This window comes from Trachemys scripta, chromosome 4 (genome assembly GCF_013100865.1).
Source record: "Trachemys scripta elegans isolate TJP31775 chromosome 4, CAS_Tse_1.0, whole genome shotgun sequence".
NCBI classification, from domain to species: Eukaryota; Metazoa; Chordata; order Testudines; family Emydidae; genus Trachemys; species Trachemys scripta.
This window is the reverse complement of record NC_048301.1, coordinates 68,848,008-68,868,362: the sequence shown is the minus strand read 5'-3', so window position 1 is coordinate 68,868,362 and position 20,355 is coordinate 68,848,008. Positions and strand designations below refer to the sequence as shown.

Here is a 20,355-nt window from a genome sequence, read left to right as displayed (position 1 = left end):
GTACTTCTGAAAAATCAGGTTCCATGGAGCTCAAATCTAGCACCCAAGATGGGAGGCCCCTACAATCAGCAGTCATAGACAACCTGGGCCTTTACCTTTCACAAACTATGGCTCTTCGTAAGGAGCCACAACCACACCTCTGACTTGGTGTCTGTGAATTGGGCCAGCAGTGCTGTGCTGCGATCACTTGCGGGTACAGATAAGGGCACTTGGAGACTTAAGTCTCCCGCTGTACGAGCTGATGGGGCAGAGGGCAACAGTCTGTCACTCAGGGGCTGCTTCTTCAGCTGTGCGACCCCTGGCCTCAGTTTCCCCATCCCTCAAACAGGGATCACAACGCTCCCCCGCTCCAGCAGGGCAGGGAGGGGCCTGCGCATCCCAAAGGCAGGGGCTGCTACGTGCAGCAGCTCTCACGGAGGCTGCAGAGGGCGGGCGGCTCAAGGGAGTCAGGAGACCGAGTCAGGTCAAAGGGCAACGCCGGGGGCGCGGCCGGGCAGCGGCGGAAGTGAGCGCTCTGTACCATGGAGCTGACGGCAAGCGGTGGCTAGAGCGGCGGGCAGTGGGGGCCGCTCTGCGCGGCGGGAGGCCTGCTCAGTGGGGCCGGCGGGGCAAGATGGAGGAGGGGGTGTACCGGGCAGTGTCCGGGGGCCGCATCGCGCTGCAGCGCCGCCAGTACAGCGCCTCCTGCCGGGAGTTCTCGGTGCGCTGCCCCCGGCTGCAGCTGCGCTCGCTGAGCGCCGCTACCTGCTCCGTCTGGCTGGCGGCTTACGGGCTCTTCGTGCTCAGCCAGGTACCGAGCGGCTCCCCGGGCCCGCCCCGACCGCGCCCCCTGGGTTCGGCCCCGGCGGGGCCCCCCAAAGCCTCCTTTGCCTTGTCCGTCGTGCGGTCGCCCGGGTCCTGCTCCGCCACGTGCTCCCAGTCCCCTCCGAAATCCGCCGTGACCGTCAGGGGAGCCCTAGTGTCGGCCCGCGTCCCCTTCGCCCCATCGGGGTCCCCCATGCACATGTCCCACTGCTCACTTATCAAAGGCTCCCAGTGCTGCAGCTCCAGGCGGGCACGGAAATCTGGAAAACAGTTTGTGGCATTATTTAAAAGAAGGGACCTTTCTTTTGTCCCAGCTCGGCTACCCAGGGAATCCCTCTGTCCCCACCACTCTCGCACACAGACACCAGGCAGCAGCCAGCACCTTAAACCGGCGCAAATGCCATGTTCATTTAGGCCTGGTCTACACTATGACTTTAATTCGGATTTAGCAGCGTTAAATCAAATTAACCTTGCACCCGTCCACACAATGGAGCCATTTATTTCGAAATAAAGGGCTCTTAAAATCGATTTCTGTACTCCACCCCGACGAGCGGAGTAGCGCCAAAATCGATTTTGTCAATTCGAATTAGGATTAGTGTGGCCGCAGTTCGATGGTATTGGCCTCCGGGAGCTGTCCCAGAGTGCACCATTGTGACCGCTCTGGACAGCAATCTGAACTCGCATGCACTGGCCAGGTAGACAGGAAAAGCCCCAGGAAAATTTGAATTTCATTTCCTGTTTGCCCAGCGTGGAGAGCACAGGTGACCACAGATAGCTCAGCTCATCAGCACAGGTAACTATGCAGGCCGATAATCGAAAAAGAGCACCAGCATGGACTGTACGGGAGGTACTGGATCTGATCGCTATATGGGGAGAGGATTCAGTGCTAGCAGAATTTCGTTCGAAAAGACGAAATGCCAAAACTTTTGAAAAAATTTCCAAGGGCATGATGGAGAGAAGCCACAATAGGGACTCAGATCAGTGCCGCGTGAAAGTCAAGGAGCTCAGACAAGCCTATCAAAAAACAAAGGAGGCAAATGGTCGCTCCGGGTCAGAGCCGCGGACACGCCGCTTCTATGCTGAGCTGCATGCAATTCTAGGGGGGGCCGCCACCACTACCACACCTGTGACCATGGATTCCGGGTCGGGGATAGTCTCATCAGCTATACCTGAGGATTCTGCGGATGGGGAAGAGGAGGAGGAGGACGAGCTTGCAGAGAGCACCCAGCACTCCGTTCTCCCAACAGCCAGGATCTTTTTCTCAGCCTGACTGAAGTACCCTCCCAACCCTCCCAAGCCAGTATCCAAGACCACGACCCCATGGAAGGGACCTCAGGTGAGTTTACCTTTTAAAATATAAAACTTGTTTTAAAAGCAAGGATTTTTAATGATTACTTTGCCCTGAGGACTTGGGATGCATTTGCAGCCAGTACAGCTACTGGAAAAGTCTGTTAACGTGTCTGGGGATGGAGCGGAAATCCTCCAGGGACATCTCCATGAAGCTCTCCTGGAGGTACTCCAAAAGCCTTGCCACAAGGTTTCTGGGCAGTGCAGCCTTATTCCGTCCTCCATGGTAGGACACTTGACCGCGCCATGCTTGCAGCAAGTAATCTGGTATCATTGCCTGACAAAGCCTGGCAGCACATGGTCCCGGTGTTTGCTGGCATTCAAGCAACATCCGTTCTTTATTTTGCTGTGTAATCCTCAGGAGCGTGATATCGCTCATGGTAACCTGGTTGAAATACGGGAACTTAATTAAGGGGACAGAGGTGGCCGTTCCTACTGGGCTGTTTGCCTGTGGCTGAAAAGAAATCCTTCCCTGCAGTTAGCCAAGCGCAGTGGGGGGGGAATTGGCCCTGAGATTTTCGCGTTTGGCTAGCAGGGATCTTCCCTGTTACCAGCCACACGGTGGGGGGAGGGATAAAGCGATCATCCCAGAGAATTGGATTGGGGGGGGCGGGTTAGTTTGTTTTCTGCTGCTTAAGGTTAACAGGAAAACCGCAGCAGTCAACGGGCTTTGCTTTGAATGTGGGAAAGGAGGGCGCAGAAGCCGAAAGACAATGGCTTACCATGGTTGCATGCAAGCTGAATTCTGTTGCCCGGACCTGCGTCTGTGATCTCTAACACCAAAGCCACAGGCACTCAATATTAAGATGGAAAATGCGACCTTGTACTGAAATCACATGTGCTATGTGATGTGAATAGTGTTTTTCACCATGAAAGAGTATAAGCATTGTTCTGTAAAATGTATCATTTTAAAAACTTCTCTCCTTTTTTTCAACCCTCCCTCCAGCAGCTGCAAATTTTTCAAGCCTCCCTCCTCCGTCCCGAAGGCTATCTCAGATAAGGCGTCGGAAAAAGAGGACGCGAGATGAGATGTTCGCGGAAATAATGGAATGCACCCGCAATGAAAGAGCTCATTTGAATGAGTGGAAGGACACTGTATCTAAATTTAGGAAAGATGCCAGTGAACGTGAGGTCATGAGGGACGCTCGAGATGAGAGGTGGCAGGCTGCAACGCTGCGGCTGCTGCGTGAGCAAACGGACATGCTCCGGCGTCTGGTGGAGCTTCAGGAACGGCAGCAGGATGACAGAGTGCCGCTGCAGCCGCTGTATAACCTCCCTCATCCCTCACCATGTTCCATATCCTCCTCACCCAGACGTGTAAGAACGCGGGGGGGGGGGGAGGCTCCGTGCACCCTCCCACTCCACCCCAGTGGACAGCCCAACCAAAAGGCTGTCATTATATTGAATTTGTTCAGTGGCCTTTTACTTCCCTCCTATCCTCCTCCCAAACCTCACCCAGATTACCTTGTTGGTTCTCTCCCTATGTTTATAATCACTTAATAAAGAATACATGATTTTTGAACGATAGTGACTTTATTTCCTTTGAAAGAAAGCTGAGGGAACGGGGAGGGTGGGTTCCTTACAGAGAATGAATGAGTCAATAAAGGGGGCGGGTTTTCATGAAGGAGAAACAAACATAAATTTCACACTGTAGCCTGGCCAGTCATGAAACTGGTTTTCAAAGCTTCTCTGATGCACAGCGCTTCCTGGTGTGCTCTTCTAATCGCCCTGGTGTCTGGCTGCGCGTAATCAGCAGCCAGGCGATTTGCCTCAGCCTCCCACCCTGCCATAAAGGTCTCCCCCTTACTTTCACAGAGATTGTGGAGCACACAGCAAGCAGAAATAACAATGGGGAGATTTCTTTGGCTGAGATCAGAGCGAGTCAGTAGCGATCGCCAGCGACCTTTTAAATGGCCAAATGCACATTCTACCACCATTCTGCACTTGCTCAGCCTGTAGTTAAACAGCTCCTGACTCCTGTCCAGGCTGCCTGTGTATGGCTTCATGAGCCATGGCATTAAGGGGTAGGCTGGGTCCCCAAGAATAACTATTGGCATTTCTCAGAGTAACAGCCGTGTTAGTCTGTATCCGCAAAAAGAAGAACAGGAGTACTTGTGGCACCTTAGAGACTAACAAATTTATTAGAGCATAAGCTTTCGTGGACTACAGCCCACTTCTTCGGTAGTCCACGAAAGCTTATGCTCTAATAAATTTGTTAGTCTCTAAGGTGCCACAAGTACTCCTGTTCTTCTTTTTATTGGCATTTCAACATTCCCAACGGTTATTTTCTGGTCCGGGAAGTAAGTCCCTTGCTGCAGCCCTTTAAACAGAGTAGTGTTCCTGAAGACGGGAGCATCATGAACCCTTCCCGGCCAGCCCACGTTGATGTTGGTGAAACGTCCCTTGTGATCCACAAGTGCTTGCAGCACCATTGAAAAGTACCCCTTGCAGTTTATGTACTGGGTACCCTGGTGCTCTGGTGCCAAGATAGGGATGTGGGTTCCATCTATCACCCCACCACAGTTAGGGAATCCCATTGCAGCAAAGCCATCCACTATGACCTGCACATCTCCCAGAGTCACTAGCTTTTGTAGCAGCACCTCAGTGATTGCTTTGGCTACTTGCATCACAGCAGCCCCCACAGTAGATTTGCCCACTCCAAATTGATTCCCGACTGACCGGTAGCTGTCTGGCGTTGCAAGCTTCCACAGGGCTATTGCCACTCGCTTCTCAACTGTGAGAGCTTCTCTCATTTTGGTATTCTGGCGCTTCAGGGCAGGGGAAAGCAAGTCACAAAGTTCCAAGAAAGTGCCCTTACGCATGCGAAAGTTTCGCAGCCACTGGGAATCGTCCCACACCTGCAACACTATGCGGTCCCACCAGTCTGTGCTTGTTTCCCGGGCCCAGAATCAGCGTTCCACGGCTATAACCTGCCCCATTAACAGCATGATCTCCAAAGCACCGGGTCCCCTGGTTCGATAGAATTCCACGTCCATATCCTCATCACTCTCACCGCCGCGCTGCCGTAGCCTGCTCCTCGCCACCTGGTTTTCCAGGTTCTTGTTCAGCATAAACTGCATGATAAGGCGCGAGGTATTTACAATGTTCATGACTGCTGTCTTGAGCTGAGCGGGCTCCATGCTTGCCGTGGTATGGCGTCTGCACTGTTCACCCAGGAAAAAGGCGCGAAACTGTTGTCTGCCGTTGCTTCCTGGAGAGGGGGGAGGATATACCCAGAACCACCCGCAACAATGTTTTTGGCCCCATCAGGCATTGGGATCTCAACCCAGAATTCCAATGGACGGAGGAGACTGCGGGAACTATGGGATAGCTATGGGATAGCTACCTACAGTGCAATGCTCCGGAAATCGATGCTAGCCCCGGTACATGGACACACACCGCCGAATTAATGTGCTTAGTGTGGTTGCATACATTTGACTTTATACAATCTGTTTTCCAAATTCGAATTATATAAATTCGGATTAATCCCGTAGTGTAGACATACCCTTAGCCGAGAAAGGCATAACAGGAACCAGTGGCTGAAAGTTAAAGCCAGACAAATTCAAGTTAGAAATAAAGCACAAATTTAACATTGACGGTGAGTTGGAAGAAATGAGCAGGGAAGAGGCGGATTCTCTATATCTTGGTGTCTTCAAATCAAAACTTTCTGGATGCCTTTCTGAAAGCTATGCTTCAGTGAAACTGAAGTTGTTAGATTCAGTATAGGGTAGGGCTGTCAATTAATTGGGGTTAACTCATTTAATTAACTTGACAAAATTAATTGTGATTAAAAAATTAATCAGGATTAATCACGGTTTTAATCACACTGTTAAACAAGAGACTACCAATTGAAATTTATTAAATATTTTGGATGTTTTTCTACATTTTCATGTATATCTTGTATTCTGTGTTGGAATTGAAATCAAAGTGTATATCTTGAATACAAATATTTGCACTGTAAAAATGATAGAAGAAATAGTATTTTTCAATTCACCTCATACAAGTACTGTAGTACAATCTCTTTGTCCTGAAAGTGCAACTTACAAATGTAGATTTTTTTTTGTTACATAACTGCACTCAAAAACAAAACAATGTAAAACTTCAGAGGCTACAAGTCCACTCAGTCCTACTTCTTGTTCAGCCAATCGCTCAAACATACAACTTTGTTTACATTTACAGGAGATAATGCTGCCCTCTTCTTATTTACAATGTCACCACAAAGTGAGAACAGGCATTTGCATGGCACTTTTGTAGCCAGCATTGCAAGGTATTTACGTGCAGATATGCTAAACATTTGTATGCCCCTTCATGCTTCAGTCACCATTCCATAGGACATGCTGATGCTCGTTAAAAAAATAATGCGTTAACTAAATTTGTGACTGAACTCCTTGTGGGAGAATTGTATGTTCCCTGCTCTGTTTTACCCACATTCTGCCATATATTTCATGTTATAGCAGTCTCGGGTGATGACTGAGAACGTGGTGTTCATTTTAAGAACACTTTCACAGCAGATTTGACAAAATGCAAAGAAGGGACCAATGTGAAATTTCTAAAGATAACTACAGGACTCAACCCAAGATTTAAGAATCTGAAGTGCCTTCCAAAATCTGAGATGGATGAGATGTGGCGCATGCTTTCAGAAGTCTTAAAAGAGCATAACTCTGATGTGGAAACCATAGAACCCAAACCACCAAAAAAGAAAATCAACCTTCTGCTGGTGGCATCTGACTCAAATTATGAAAATGAACATGAGTCGATCCGCACTGCTTTGGATGGTTTTCAAGCAGAACCCATCATCAACATGGACACATGTCCCCTGGAATAGTGGTTGAAGCATGCACATCTGTAATCATGTAAATATCTTGCAACCTTGGCTACAACTGTGCCATGAGAACACCCGTTCTCACTTTCAGGTGACGTCGTAAACCAGAAGAGGGCAGCATTATCTCCTGCAAATGTAAACAGACTTGTTTGTCTGAGCGATTGGCTGAACAAGAAGTAGGACTGAGTGTACTTGCAAGCTCTACAATTGTACATTGTTTTATTTTTGAATGCGGTATTTTTGTACATAATTCTACATTTGTAAGTTCAACTTTCATGATAAAGAGATTTGCATTATAGTACTTGTATTAGGTGAATTGAAAAATATATATATATTTTTTTTTACAGTGCAAACACTTGTAATCAAAAATAAATCTAAAGTGAGCACGGTACACTTTGTATTTTGTGTTGTAATTGAAATAAATATATTTGAAAATGTAGAAAACATCAACAAATATTTAAATAAATGGTATTCTATTATTGTTTTACAGTGCGATTAATCGCGATTAATTTTTTTAATTGCTTGACAGCCCTAGTATAGGGGTAAGTGGGTGAAACTCTATGGTCTGTGATATACAGGAGGTCAGACTATATGATCTAATAGTCTCTTCTGGCCTTAAACTCTATGATCCTGTGAAAAACGTGTCCTAAAAGGCAACATACTTGGGTTCTGCTGAATATACTGGGGGAGCTGATTAAGGGCTTTGGTCTGAGTACATCTAGGCCCCAGATGTAGAAATCTAGGTGCTAGTGAGCATGAACACTCACTCCACCTGACTTCAGCTGCTATGACGGCTTATGGAGAGCGAGATGATGCACCAGGTAGCTGAGACCCTGATAATACAGGGCAAAGTGAATAGAAAGCCAGTTCCTAGCAAATGGATGTAATATATCACTATTCAGGAAAACTGACTGATGTTGCTGTTAAGTGATATTTAGGGGTAGCCCCATATAGAGCATTACTGCAATTCTGTTTGAGCTGAACTTCTGCCAGTTCACAGCCCAAGTCTTGGGCTCAGTCAGGCTCTGGGAAAGCAAAGATGCTCTGTCATCTTCATTTGATGAAAATGAGTCAGAGTTGCATGACAGCCACATTCTGATCTCATTATCTTTCCAGACGCCTCAGTTAGTTTGTAAGCTCCTTCAGGGCAGGTCAGGGCAGGGATCACATCTTTTTTGTACATGGAGTGGTGTCTAGCATATTCATGGGTGCCGGATCATATACACAGAACAGGAGAGATGAGTGTCTGGAAACCCACAGGAGATATTTCTTGGGGGCAGACAAGTGATCACTGAGAATAATTCTCTCAAATTTTTCTGACAGGAAAGAAGGGCACGCCACTAGCAATACCATCTACATACTCATGGTCATGTGTCAACAAGACCTTGTGGGCAAAGATTTTAAAGACTGTTGACAGATCTAAAAGAATGGGCATAAATATCTGACCTTTAGCATTACTAGGAGATTGTGAACAACCAATGAGACCAGTGCAATCTCTATAGTGTATACTGAGGCCAAAAGATGGACTGAAAAGGATCAAGAAAGTCCGAGGACTACAGTTAACACTAGCATTGCCACACTATGACCTTCTCAGTGACCTTTCCCAGAAAGCAAAGATAAGAGACCAGGGAGGTAATTGGCAAGGTTGTCAATGTCAGAAGATCGTTAAATCCTTGCTCAATAAACTGCCACTTGTTAGTGGGGGGGAATTGTATCCTAAATTCCTATAAGAAGGCATTCATCTCAGTCAGCAATTGCCCCCAGTGCCTTCCTACTTGATTATACAAGCTGTGAAGAACACTGATCCAAGCTGTACACCATTGGTTGAAATTCTTCCATTACCCTAAGAAGCTGAGCCTCAATCTCACCTCCCTCTTAGTGCAGCGCAAGACCCCTTTCTCCTGTAACAGTGCTAGTGAGCAATCCAGCATCATTCCTCCTTCAAGACAGCCACTAAGGATTATTCAGTTTGGGAAGTGGCATGGAATGAGTTAGAACAACAGAGTTTTGGTCCGTTAGTGATAGAATTAATATTTCCTGTGCCCAGCAATGTTCTCTCTAAAATTGGTCCCGGGGATAGGGCACTAGATCGTGAGTCAGGACACCCGGATTCTATTCCCAGCTCTTCAAATGACTTGCTGCTTGAGTTTAGTCTAATCAGTGATTTAGCACTTATTATTTATCTTGTAGTAATACCAAAAGGTTCCAAGATCAGGGCACCATACAAACACCTAGCAAAACACAGTTCCGTTTCCAGAAAGCTTACAGTCTAAATATGCAAGACAAAGTATTGAAGAAAGGGATGAGTATTACTACCATTGTACAGATCAGGGTACTAAGGCAGAGAAATTAAGATTAATCAAAGTCACATGTTAAATTGGTGGCAGAACTAGAATGTGAACTTAGATCTTCTGATTCCCAATGGGGTGCTTGAAGAACAAGACTACCCTAACTCTCTAATCACTCTGGGCCTCTGATTCACCATCTATAAAAAAGGGGTAATACCTGTCTACCTTTGTAAGTGCAACTGCATCATAATCTGCATTTATATGACAGGCTGTCTTGTATGATGTAACTTGGTGTTTTGGGGCAGAGTTAGTAGAACCCACTGGTCAGCTATAGGTCCCCCTCCAGGCCTGATCCACTGAGGATATCGGTCTGTTACAGCGCTCAACCACAGAGCTTGGCACTTAATTAAGTTCAAGGTGTAGAGACCCATGCTTCCTGATCTAGAGGTTAGTCCACAGTGTGTCAAGCAAGATGGCATTTGTCAAACTTTCATGGATGAACGTACAATTTATTGTACATAGCCCTATGCCGATACTCACATGCAGTTAATTGCAGGATTGGAGCCTAAATGTCTGCTTGGTTTTCTTTACAGAACAGCATGGTGCTCTCAGCTGCTATATTTATCACTCTGATTGGCTTGATCGTGTACCTGCACTTTGTGAAAATTGACCAGGAGTCCCTGTTAGTCATTGGCTCACTTGGCATCCAGATGACCTCATCCTATGCTTCAGGCAAAGAGAATACAACCTTCATTGAAATGAGCCAGGTGAAGGACGTAGTCATCAATGAGGCCATCTATATGGTAATCATCTCATACAGCCTTTCTTCTTGTACAGCATAATCAATACTGCATCTGATATGTTTTCCCACGTGCTTGTGGCTAGGGATAGTTGTTTTAACTGGGCAATGGAATGGCCAGATTTTGTTGTCAAGGCTTGATGTTCTTGGACTAGTGTGGTGTCCTTAGTTTCACCAACATTATGTTCTTTATTCCTTATTTCTCTCCCCATTGCACCATCTTTTTCCTCTCTGAGGGCATGGCTACACTCGAAACTCCAAAGCGCTGCGAGTGTGGTCGCTGCACGTACTCCACCTCCACACAGGGATTAGTTTACACTGGCGCTTTACAGCGCTGTAACTTGCTGCGCTCAGGGGGGTGTTTTTTCACACCCCTGAGTGAGAAAGTTGCAGCGCTGTAAAGCTGGAAAGAGGACATTTAAAGCAAAAGGCCAGGTTCATCCCTGATGTAATGAAGTTGATGGTAGTGGATTTTCTTCAGAGTGAATTTGGGTCAGTTGTAATCATTCCCTCCTGTGCTATTTTTGTGAGTGTTGGGCCCGATGTCAGACACACCAAATGGCTTATAAATCAGAAGACAGACCACAATAAATCTCATTATGTTTCTGGTTTTCTGATTTTGTTTAAGATCTTATGGGAAAGCAGCCCCTATCCTCTCAATTTATTGGAGTTAATTTCAGATTAAAAGTGTAATATTAAATGTGGCTAAAATTGCATATGTATTGGGTGACAGTGGAGGGAGGGAGTTGCAGTTTCAACGTATTGTAATGTAAACAGGGCCTTAGACACTGAGGTGCTTGGGCTGTGTAGTGTTTTGGGATGAAATATTTGTGTGTGTGTTTGTTTTGTTTGCTTTTTTTCCTGGGTTTGTTCCCTTCCAATGTAGACCATGTCCAGTTGTGCTTGGCTTGTAAGATATGAAGAGATCTCAGCTGTAGTTGGAATGGCTGCAGGAACTCCATTTTCCTCTGAAAAGTATTTAAGAGAACACTTTTGTAGTTGATTGGTATAGAAAGGAGATACCTGGCTTCTTGAAAGGAAAGAACAGGAAAACCTCTTGGAGTTCATAGCACTGCAGTGCAGATCTTAAACGTGGCCTGCAAAAGAAAAAACTGAGCTTGGACATGTTTTTTTTTCCTTCATTTTGATGGATAAAGAAGGCTTGAAAGTCTTTTAAAATTTTTGTTCTTTGTTGCTTTAAGTATATTTACGTCTGATTAGTCTGGAAGACTCTGTGTGCTGCATTAAACAACAAAATGTTACCATGTTTGAACACAGTCGTGAAAAAGTGAGTCTACTAACAGGATGTCACTGGCAGCATCTTTGTAGTCAGTGCAGACCAGGACAAATCCTTTCTTGATTCTTCACAATCCTGTTCAATCATGGTATAATTTTATAGGAAAGACAAATCCTATGATAACTGGAGAATCAGTAAAATGATATAATGAGTCAAAAGGGTAAGAGCGGAAGGAATTTTTAGTCAGACTGTTTAAAACACTTTTTGTGTTTGCTTTTTGTTAATACCTATTGAACTACAGTGACTAATGAACATTTTGGAAAAATGATGTCTTTGTTAAAAATCCAGCACCATCACCCTTTCAGTTAAAGGGAAAGAGATCACAATATCTATGCTATAAGAGCCTTAAAAGATCCTCCAGCAAAACCCAGAAAAACAGGGCATTCCTGAGATTTCTAAGGTAAAACACAGTTTGGAGATGAGAGGAGACCACATCATTTTAAAGCAAAAATTGTTCCTCATTTAAATCAGTTGTTGGTACTGAGTCATCTCAATATGCCTTACCCCTTCCCTCAGGCCACTTTGGTTAGGAACAGATCCCCTCTCACTGATAATTTAAGGTACCCTTATAACATTCTCATGCTTTATTGGTTTTTGCTTTTGTTTTTTAGCAAAAAGTTATCTATTACCTGTGCATCCTTCTCCAAGATCCTCGGGAACCTCATGGGGTGTCTGAGGTGGTGCCACTGTTTCAGGTGAGAATTAAATGGATTGTGGAGAGATCCAGATTTGTAGTTTGTTGGTATTACTAGGGTTCTCAGCACTTTTCATTCCATAATCCCTCACTCAGCCCATTGCAGCTGCTCTCTCTGAGATGTGCCTCGGAGTCTGCAAGCTTGATTCCTACAGCACTTTACAGCAGGTGCCACAGGAGCGGTAGAAATTAGTGTTGGGAAAACACTTTTGGCTCTCGTGTAGTCCGTTCTGGATTCAGAGTAGGAATAGGAAGATGTGCAAATCTTAACCCAAGAAAAAGCTAGGTCAGCCTAGGAACCAAGACTGCTGAGTTTCATAAAGCTCTGCTTATCTTATGTGTGTGTAGTCTCATCCTCAGGCTATACAGTGCTGCCACCAAAGGGACCCCTTGGTGTCTGAGGCCGTGGCTACACTCAAAACATCAAAGCGCTGCCACGGGAGCGCTCCCGCGGCAGCGCTTTGAAGTGTGAGTGTGGTCGCGCTGCAAGTACTCCACCTCCACGAAGGGATTAGCTTACAGCGCTGGGAGCACAGTTCCCAGTGCTGGGGCACTGTTTACGCTGGCGCTTTACAGTGCTGTAACTTGCTGTGCTCAGTTTTTTCACACCCCTGAGCGAGAAAGTTGCAGCGCTGTAAAGCGCCAGTGTAGCCAAGCCCTCAGTAGAGTCTCAGCTACCCAAGTCAAAGGTTCTGATAAGGAGGTACTCTGAAGTAAGTGGATTGTCTCTCCCTTTTTTAACCAATGACAATCAAAGGTATTGAAACAGAAGTGGTGAGCTGAGACCTCTGCTTAACATTACCTTGTCTTTCCTCTCTTCTCTGCCCATTTATTTGTATGATCCACTTGTTGTGACTTGTCGTAACATAGGTTATGAGCTCTTTGGGGTTGGGAATTTCTTTTTACTGTGTGTCTGTACAATGCCTAACACAATGGGTTTTCCTTTCATGTTCTTAGGCGCCACTGAAGTACAAATATAGTAATAACAAATTTTTGTATACTTTGTATAATGTAATGACTCTACAGCCTTCTCTACCTGTGAAAATTACCTACTGCTGAGTGTCAGGTTTTAGCCATGGTTTCTGAATCACTACTGAACACAATTTCATAGAATATCAGGGTTGGAAGGGACCTCAGGAGGTCATCTAGTCCAACTCCCTGCTTAAAGCAGGACCAATCCCCAGACAGATTTTTGCCCCAGATCCCTAAATGGCCCCCTCAAGGATTGAACTCACAATCCTGGGTTTAGCAGGCCAATGCTATTCAGATGCCTACCATCAGCAACATGTGCAAAGATCTCAAAGATACTTACCAGTGTTAATGGATTAAGCTTCTTCAGCAGATCCAACGCCAGAAAAAGGATTTGCTGGAACCCCTGTCACTTGCAATGAGTGAATTCCATACAGCTCCACCGAGAATCCTGGCATGGGACTGTGATCTTAGTTGCCTCTATTCATTGTCAATGACAAAGGGATAGGCTTGCATTTGGGTGTGGTTTCTCTCACCCACGCAACTCTGAACAATGCTACTTTCAAGGGTATACCCTGATACTTGTATTTGATTCTCCTTTAACCACTCACTGCCAAGGAGCTAGGAAAGAGGCTGCTTTAGTCTGAAATTCAGTACCCCTCAGTAATTCTCACTTAAGACAATCTAACATGCTCACTTGAGGGTGCATTCACAGATACTTTAACAGGTTTCAGAGTAGCAGCCCTATTAGTCTGTATCCGCAAAAGAACAGGAGTACTTGTGGCACCTTAGAGACTAAATAAATCTGTTAGTCTCTAAGAATAGGTCTACACTTACCTCCGGGTCCGGCGGTAAGCAATCGATCTTCTGGGATCGATCCCGGAAGTGCTCGCCGTCGACGCCGGTACTCCAGCTCGGCGAGAGGAGTACGCGGCATCGACGGGGGAGCCTGCCTGCCACGTCTGGACCTGCGGTAAGTTCGAACTAAGGTACTTCGAATTCAGCTACATTATTAACGTAGCTGAATTAGCATACCTTAGTTCCCAGTGGGGGGTTAGTGTGGACCAGGCCTAAGGTACCACAAGTACTCCTGTTCTTTTAACAGGATCAGTAACCTCTTGTTGCCTCTGCTATACAGGGTCTTTATTTCTCTATGCTATGCCAACTTTAGAAAAGGCAGTTTTAGTTAATACAATTTACCATCTGACGGAACACGTCTGCACTGACCTGACCTATTGTTCTCTCAAGCTGCCATTGGCAGCATTTACAAAGATAGCTTTTATGTGGACTTCATTCTGCAGTGCTGTTTTGGGAGCTCAAAAGTCATAAAATCCTGGGGACTAGATGACTCAGGTTAGGAATGGGATACAGAACCTTTCACCTCTCTGTTGGCTTTAATCTGATCCAGGTCAGTAGTGACAGAAAATCATTATCCTTTGACAGCCATTTAGTGATTATGTGGAATGAATTGGTGGTTTCAGTCCACTTCCTTTCCTCTTGTGGACAGTAGTAGAAGAGGCTAAGGACTGTGTAGTCTGAACTCCCCTTTCTTAAAGGTAGATCCTCTGAGGCAGGATCCAGGTACATTGGGTCAATGTGAGGAAAGCTGTTTCTCATGGTAAATAGAGGAGGAAAAATATATGTAAGGTAGTGTGGGGGTAATGATTAGGTTATGGGTCTGAGAATCGGGACACCCGGGTTTTATTCCACAGTCAGAGACTGATTTGCTTTGTGAAAAATCCTCTCACCCTCTGTGTGCTTCAGTCTTACCTATCTACAGAATGTAGAATAACACTTAACCATCTTTATAAAGTACTTTGAGGTCCTTGGATGACAGGTGCTTTATAAATGCCAGTAAGTAATAGTATTCTGTTTCCCCATCATAAGTGATATTTGGACCACATGGATGTTTTGCATCTATGGTATTGATGGCTTATTATAAGGGGGTCAAGGCTGGGAAGCACAGACTAACAAAATGTCAAAAAGTAACAGTAACATAATACTCTTGGTGGCATGCATTTTGGCATTACATGCTATATACACTAGCTTCATAGTGTTCAGTATGATATATGTTCAAGGCCAATAAAAAGAAGCTGTAGAGATCTCACCACATCCCCCTGTTTACTGAGTTATAATTAAAGCCCAAGGACCACTGAGGCTTAGCAAAGGTTCATTAGTAACTTGCCAGGAACCTAAAAGCCACACTTGATTAGTATAAGAGGGAGCCAATTGCAGTAGTGCCCTTCTTTATTATGGAGGTATGTCTATCTCCTGTCAACCAGGTCTTTCTGGTTTCTCTGTAAATACTCCAAGTACTGATAGTGGACGATTGCTCCCTGTCTCATGTCACATCATTTGTTCCCCACCCTCTCACGATATATATCTGTTTCACTTGTAACACATGTATGTATTAGAATGTGCAGTCACATTTTTTTCTTTTCTCTGCATCTGGCACTGATTTACTGGGCCAAATTAAGCCATTGAATTTAGCAATCACCGCTCCTTATACCAATGTTCAGTTTGGCCCATTGTGTAAACTTGGACAAGTCCTCTGAATAAAATCAGTTTATTCGTCAATAAAAAAGATACGTTTACTTTGAAAAAGTATTGTGAGGCTTAATTCGTTTACAAAGCACTTTGAGAACTTCTGAAAAAATGTTGCTATTATATTATTACTGAAAAGTCAAGGAATTTTAAAATGGAACAGTGTTACTGACATATTGTTGGTGAAATTGGGAAGTTCAAAGTTGTGGTTCCTGTGATAATTGTAATTCTGTCCTGTTGCACGTGTATATTGAGGCATTAAATTAAAGCTCAGATTTAGTAAAACAGAATGCTACATGTACAAAGGATACAAGTTACAGTTTCTGTGTGACCCATCAACTTGAATATTCTAACCTCTGAGTGTTTAAAACCTCAACCATAACATTGCATTAACTTAAAGAACAAAGTGAATGTCCTGTTCTTTAAAGGTACTGAATTGACAGCCTTGAGGACTGAAGTCCTCTAACCACAGGACAGATACAACACAGGCTATGCTCATACAATCATTCCCCTCCAATCTGCTTTAGCCCTTCCTTGGAGCCTGATGGATCACCTCGAGTTGTATGCATAAGAGAGGAGTTCCCTCTCTAGAGTCATCATCTCGCTTCCGGACAATAATCTATGCAGATGCCTTGCTTTTGAGTTCCCTCTGTATACATGCCAATGGTAGCTTGCTTTGTGTAAGCCTTCTTCCCACTCCTTCCTCCATCCGATGAATGTTACTGTGGATGAAGATTAAAACTCTTAACTGTTCAGCAACCAGCCCAGAGCCTGACTGTTTTTTCTTGACCTCTAGAGCTCCATGCCACGTCTAGACTGTCTGGTAGAAGTATACCGAAGTTGCCAAGAAATCCTGGAGCAGAGGAAGACTTAAAACTTCACCAGAACTTTAAACTAAAAAGCTCATCAAGGTAGAAAACTCACAGCAAACTAGGATAGATTGTATATATAGTAAATGAACCCCAAACCAAAACAGTCTTGCAGTTGTCCTTCACCAGATGATGCATGTAGACTGTGATCCAGCAGCAAGTGAAGTTGTTACTAGTGCCCTTGCTGGTGACCCACTGTTATGGAAAAAATTTCAGCCCATGCACAAAATCTATCCCTGCCAAGATGATGATGTAAAAGTTAATAATATATTTACTTGGCTGCCCAAAATATTAACGCAACTCAGATTAGTAGAATTTTTCCAAGACTGGAGCCTCAGAGATGGGATTTCCTTCCCCACTGCCCACCCTGCCAACAGAAGGAAGGGACTGGGTATGGGAAGATCATGCAACAAATTTATACTCCTTTAATAAATCCTGAAACAAATTCTGGTAAGCATACAATACAATCTTGGCCAGATTGCCAATAAACCCACAAAGAACAAACAAACCAAATGCCCTATACAGTGAATATTTGTGATACATTTTTGTTGTGAAATTCTTTAAACCTTTTGTTTGAAAAAGGAGGTATCGTCCCTAAATAGGCCAAAGCCAAGCAGATGTGCGAAGAGGACAGCTCTGGTTCTCTGGTCTGAGGAGAGTGAAGAGAAAGGAAACTTGCCCAGGAAAATGCCAAACTTGTGTGAGCATTTAATTGTTTTCTGGACAGTTTACTGGTTACTTCGTTTGGATGGCAAAGGCCACCTATAAATGTCTGGGACTCCTTGAGTGTGTGGGGAATCTTGCCACTGATAATGTTGTGTAATGCGAATGTGTGTAAATAAAGTTTTTATTGGCTTGTGCCCTTGGGAGTATTTCATGGTGTGAATTTGTATTGTACCTCATTGATATCCTGAAGATTATTGTAACTTTTAACTAATATCACCTAGAGGTGTGGGGCTTTCATAATAATAATATAACGTGGGCAGCTCAAACTTTGTCCATCTAAAGGACATGTCAGCAGCTCATCAGAAGCTTGTGGCTCACACATAATTTGCATAAAAATGGAGCTAGTTGTGTCAGTATGCAGTGCTCCAGCTGCTAAGATAGCAGTGCCTCTGAAAATGTTAAATTGGCATTTCTTTCTGAAGTGTATTATTACATGTGACTAATTGTTTGTTAGCACATAAGGCCAGAGCTCTGGGTTCTGCCACTGACTTCTGGGTGGCCTTGGTCAAGCCATTTAACCTTCCTGTGCTTCAGTTTCTCACCCATACTTTAATTCATGTCTTAATTACTGAAGTCACACCTGGAGCTGTACAGACTTTAAGACCTAAATCCTGCCCTGGCATAAGCTGGTTGGACTCCACTGAACTCAATGAAGTTGCATCCTTTAAGAGTGGGTGCTGTAAGCCCAGGCATAATTGAGGTTTGGCCTTTTAAGAGTGGGAAGCCATGGGAAGTGTAGTTCCCAGGAGGGACTGTTTGGGGTCCTGTAACTAGGGACTCACGTGACTAGCAGGACTATGTAAGAAGCAGTCTGTGGTTCAGTGAGAGAGGGGAATGAAGGTATGAGGTGGGGTGGTTTCTCCTTTGTAGTAGGCCTCAGGAAACAGCCAGGTCATCGGGTAGAACAGAACTGGAAAAAGACTTGAGAGAGATTTAGAGACAGGATAAAGACCGTGAAGAGGGGCATTGCCAGAAGGAAGTAACCTGGGCAGAATAGTGCAGAGGGATCTTGAAGAGAGTTGATGCTCAATTAGGGGGTCCGGGCTGGGACTTTAATTGAAAGTGGGAGGAAGTCTCCCATCTATGATTTTGTGCCAGCAGGGCAAATAAACTGTTGAGCCCAGGAAGGTGGTAGAAGAGGACCTATAGCCCAGTGAGGGTGAAGATACTATGTGGCTCTGTGAGGGTGCCCTCTGAGTGAACAGGAAGAACTACCTAGTCTGAAGAGTGCTGGAAAATTGGTTTTTAATGCCAGAAGGGGTGGAGTTCTTTAGCTGGAGGCCTAAGTCATCTCAGTGACCCCAAGCACTGAGAGCTGGAAGCTCACCAGAGAGAAACAGCGGGTCGGGAAAGTTGAAGCAAGTACATGCCCAGAAGCCAAGGGAAGTAAGGCCATCTTTTTAACATACCTACTTGCATCCAGGCTGGTTTTGGCTCCTAAAAGTCACAATTAAGTCACAATTTGACATCAAACTGCTACTGAAATGCTGATTATGATATAATGAAACAAACACAGCTTGAGTCACTGACAACTGCATTTTATTAAGAACAAAAAAAAAAATCTCACAGTATCTCACAGTTATCCTTTTACATACAGCACAGCAGTTAGGCTTCTGTTATTCAGTATCTCATTCTACACTTTAGAAAATGTCCAGTCATTGCCAAGAGTGTTGATGAAAATAAAAAATTAAATTCTCTACCAAGGAATCAAAAAAATAGTTAAGCTATCTACACAGTTTTCTGAAGTCAGGTAAGCTATAAATAAGAGGTATATGGTGGCATTCACCAAAGTGGGTGTGTTCCCTGAAATGCTCAAGTATTGGTGAATGCTCACAAGATCTAATGCCTAAAGGATCAACATGGCATGCTGTCAAGTTTAAAGTGCAGTTATGGTCAGAAAAATGACAGTAAAAATGGCCCCCTTCTTACTCAACTTCTCTGCTTCCTGTGTGTGAATCAAATCATTAATATAACAAGTAGGGCTTTGTGCATCATTAACACAAGTAACAGCTCAATTCAGACTGAAGAATCTTTGTTGCTGGTGATAATGTAAGAGGCAGAAGGCCAGCTGGATTCTCATATCCCAGGGGAGGATTGCAGTGTAGGAAATTGAAAAAAACAACAACCCTATTTGACTCAAATTGGCACATTTGTACTGGGATTACAGAGAGAGAATAAATACCGGAGACCACAATGTCAAGATATGTAGTCACTTTTTTGACTATATCTGCAACTTTTAAAAGACTAAAAATCAAAACTTTGTCAAAATTATTCTTTGACTCAGAAAACCCTCAGCTCATCTCAACAGTGTGATGGGGAAGTCCCCGAACACGTGAGAAGTGGGTAAATGACAGTATGTGCAAATCAGGTCTCCAGGATTTATCAGCTCCAGCTTGCTGTTTCTGGCACATTAACTTTCACCAGCACACCAGGCTTTCTATATTTTAGAGCCCTAAAAGGATTCTGTCAAGGAATTGCTTATAATCATACAAGATAATTTTCCCAGTTCCATGCTCTTCACTATTTGTGCCTAACTAGTCATTGGAAGCTTGAAATTGAAACCTGTTTCCTTTCTGTAATGTCCTCCTTGTATACACTGGCTTGTTGTTGTAAGGTTGCTTGTAGTGTACTGGGTTGTATACGCCGGGTTGCCGATGGGCACAAGGTTAAGCACATTGACAATAACAAAACAGTTTGCTCATTGTGAATGCTGGGCTGGAAGAACAGGTTTGTTATTGTAGAACTGCTACGGGGGCTGGATTCTTTTGGTGGGGTGCCCATGTCAGCTAGGCAGTGCACATAGTTTGTTATAGGGTTGTTCGTGGCTGCTGGGGAGATGACAATTTTATTTTATTTTTTTAAGTTTTTTAGAAAGCTAGAAGATTGATGAGCACAGTATAAAACCTAGCTAGGTAAATTTGTGTCTTTGAAGAACAATTTAAAAAAAATCTATGTGAAACCTCTACAAAAAAATTCACATTTTGACCCTTCCGACTTTGGGACTGGTGAAACAGCACTATTTAGGAAGGCCTGAAGGACAGTATTTGGGAATATAATTGCTAGCCACTTCCCCTTACCCTAACGGTATGGTGGAAGCTGGGGTTTGGAAGTAACTGCACCTATGAAATTAGTGTGGTCTAGCTCTAAAAACTACACCAGTTGCTGGACGACATTATAAATACAAAACTCATTTGCC

General features: G+C 44.4%; 1 protein-coding gene across 2 annotated transcripts; it reads left to right on the top strand.

Moving 5' to 3' along the window:
* The first annotated feature begins 577 nt into the window (after positions 1–577).
* On the top strand, positions 578–17,302 carry PIGH (phosphatidylinositol glycan anchor biosynthesis class H). 2 transcript variants are annotated; one of them, XM_034769357.1, is made up of 5 exons: positions 578–790; positions 9,855–10,064; positions 11,969–12,052; positions 16,361–16,475; positions 17,016–17,302. In XM_034769357.1, the coding sequence occupies exons 1-4, from the start codon at positions 614–616 to the stop codon at positions 16,436–16,438; spliced, it is 549 nt and encodes a 182-aa protein (XP_034625248.1). In that variant the 5' UTR covers positions 578–613; the 3' UTR covers positions 16,439–16,475; positions 17,016–17,302. The 2 variants fall into 2 exon arrangements, with proteins under 2 accessions (XP_034625248.1, XP_034625247.1); XM_034769356.1 differs by having other exon boundaries at positions 16,361–17,302.
* Positions 17,303–20,355: the final 3,053 nt, after the last annotated feature.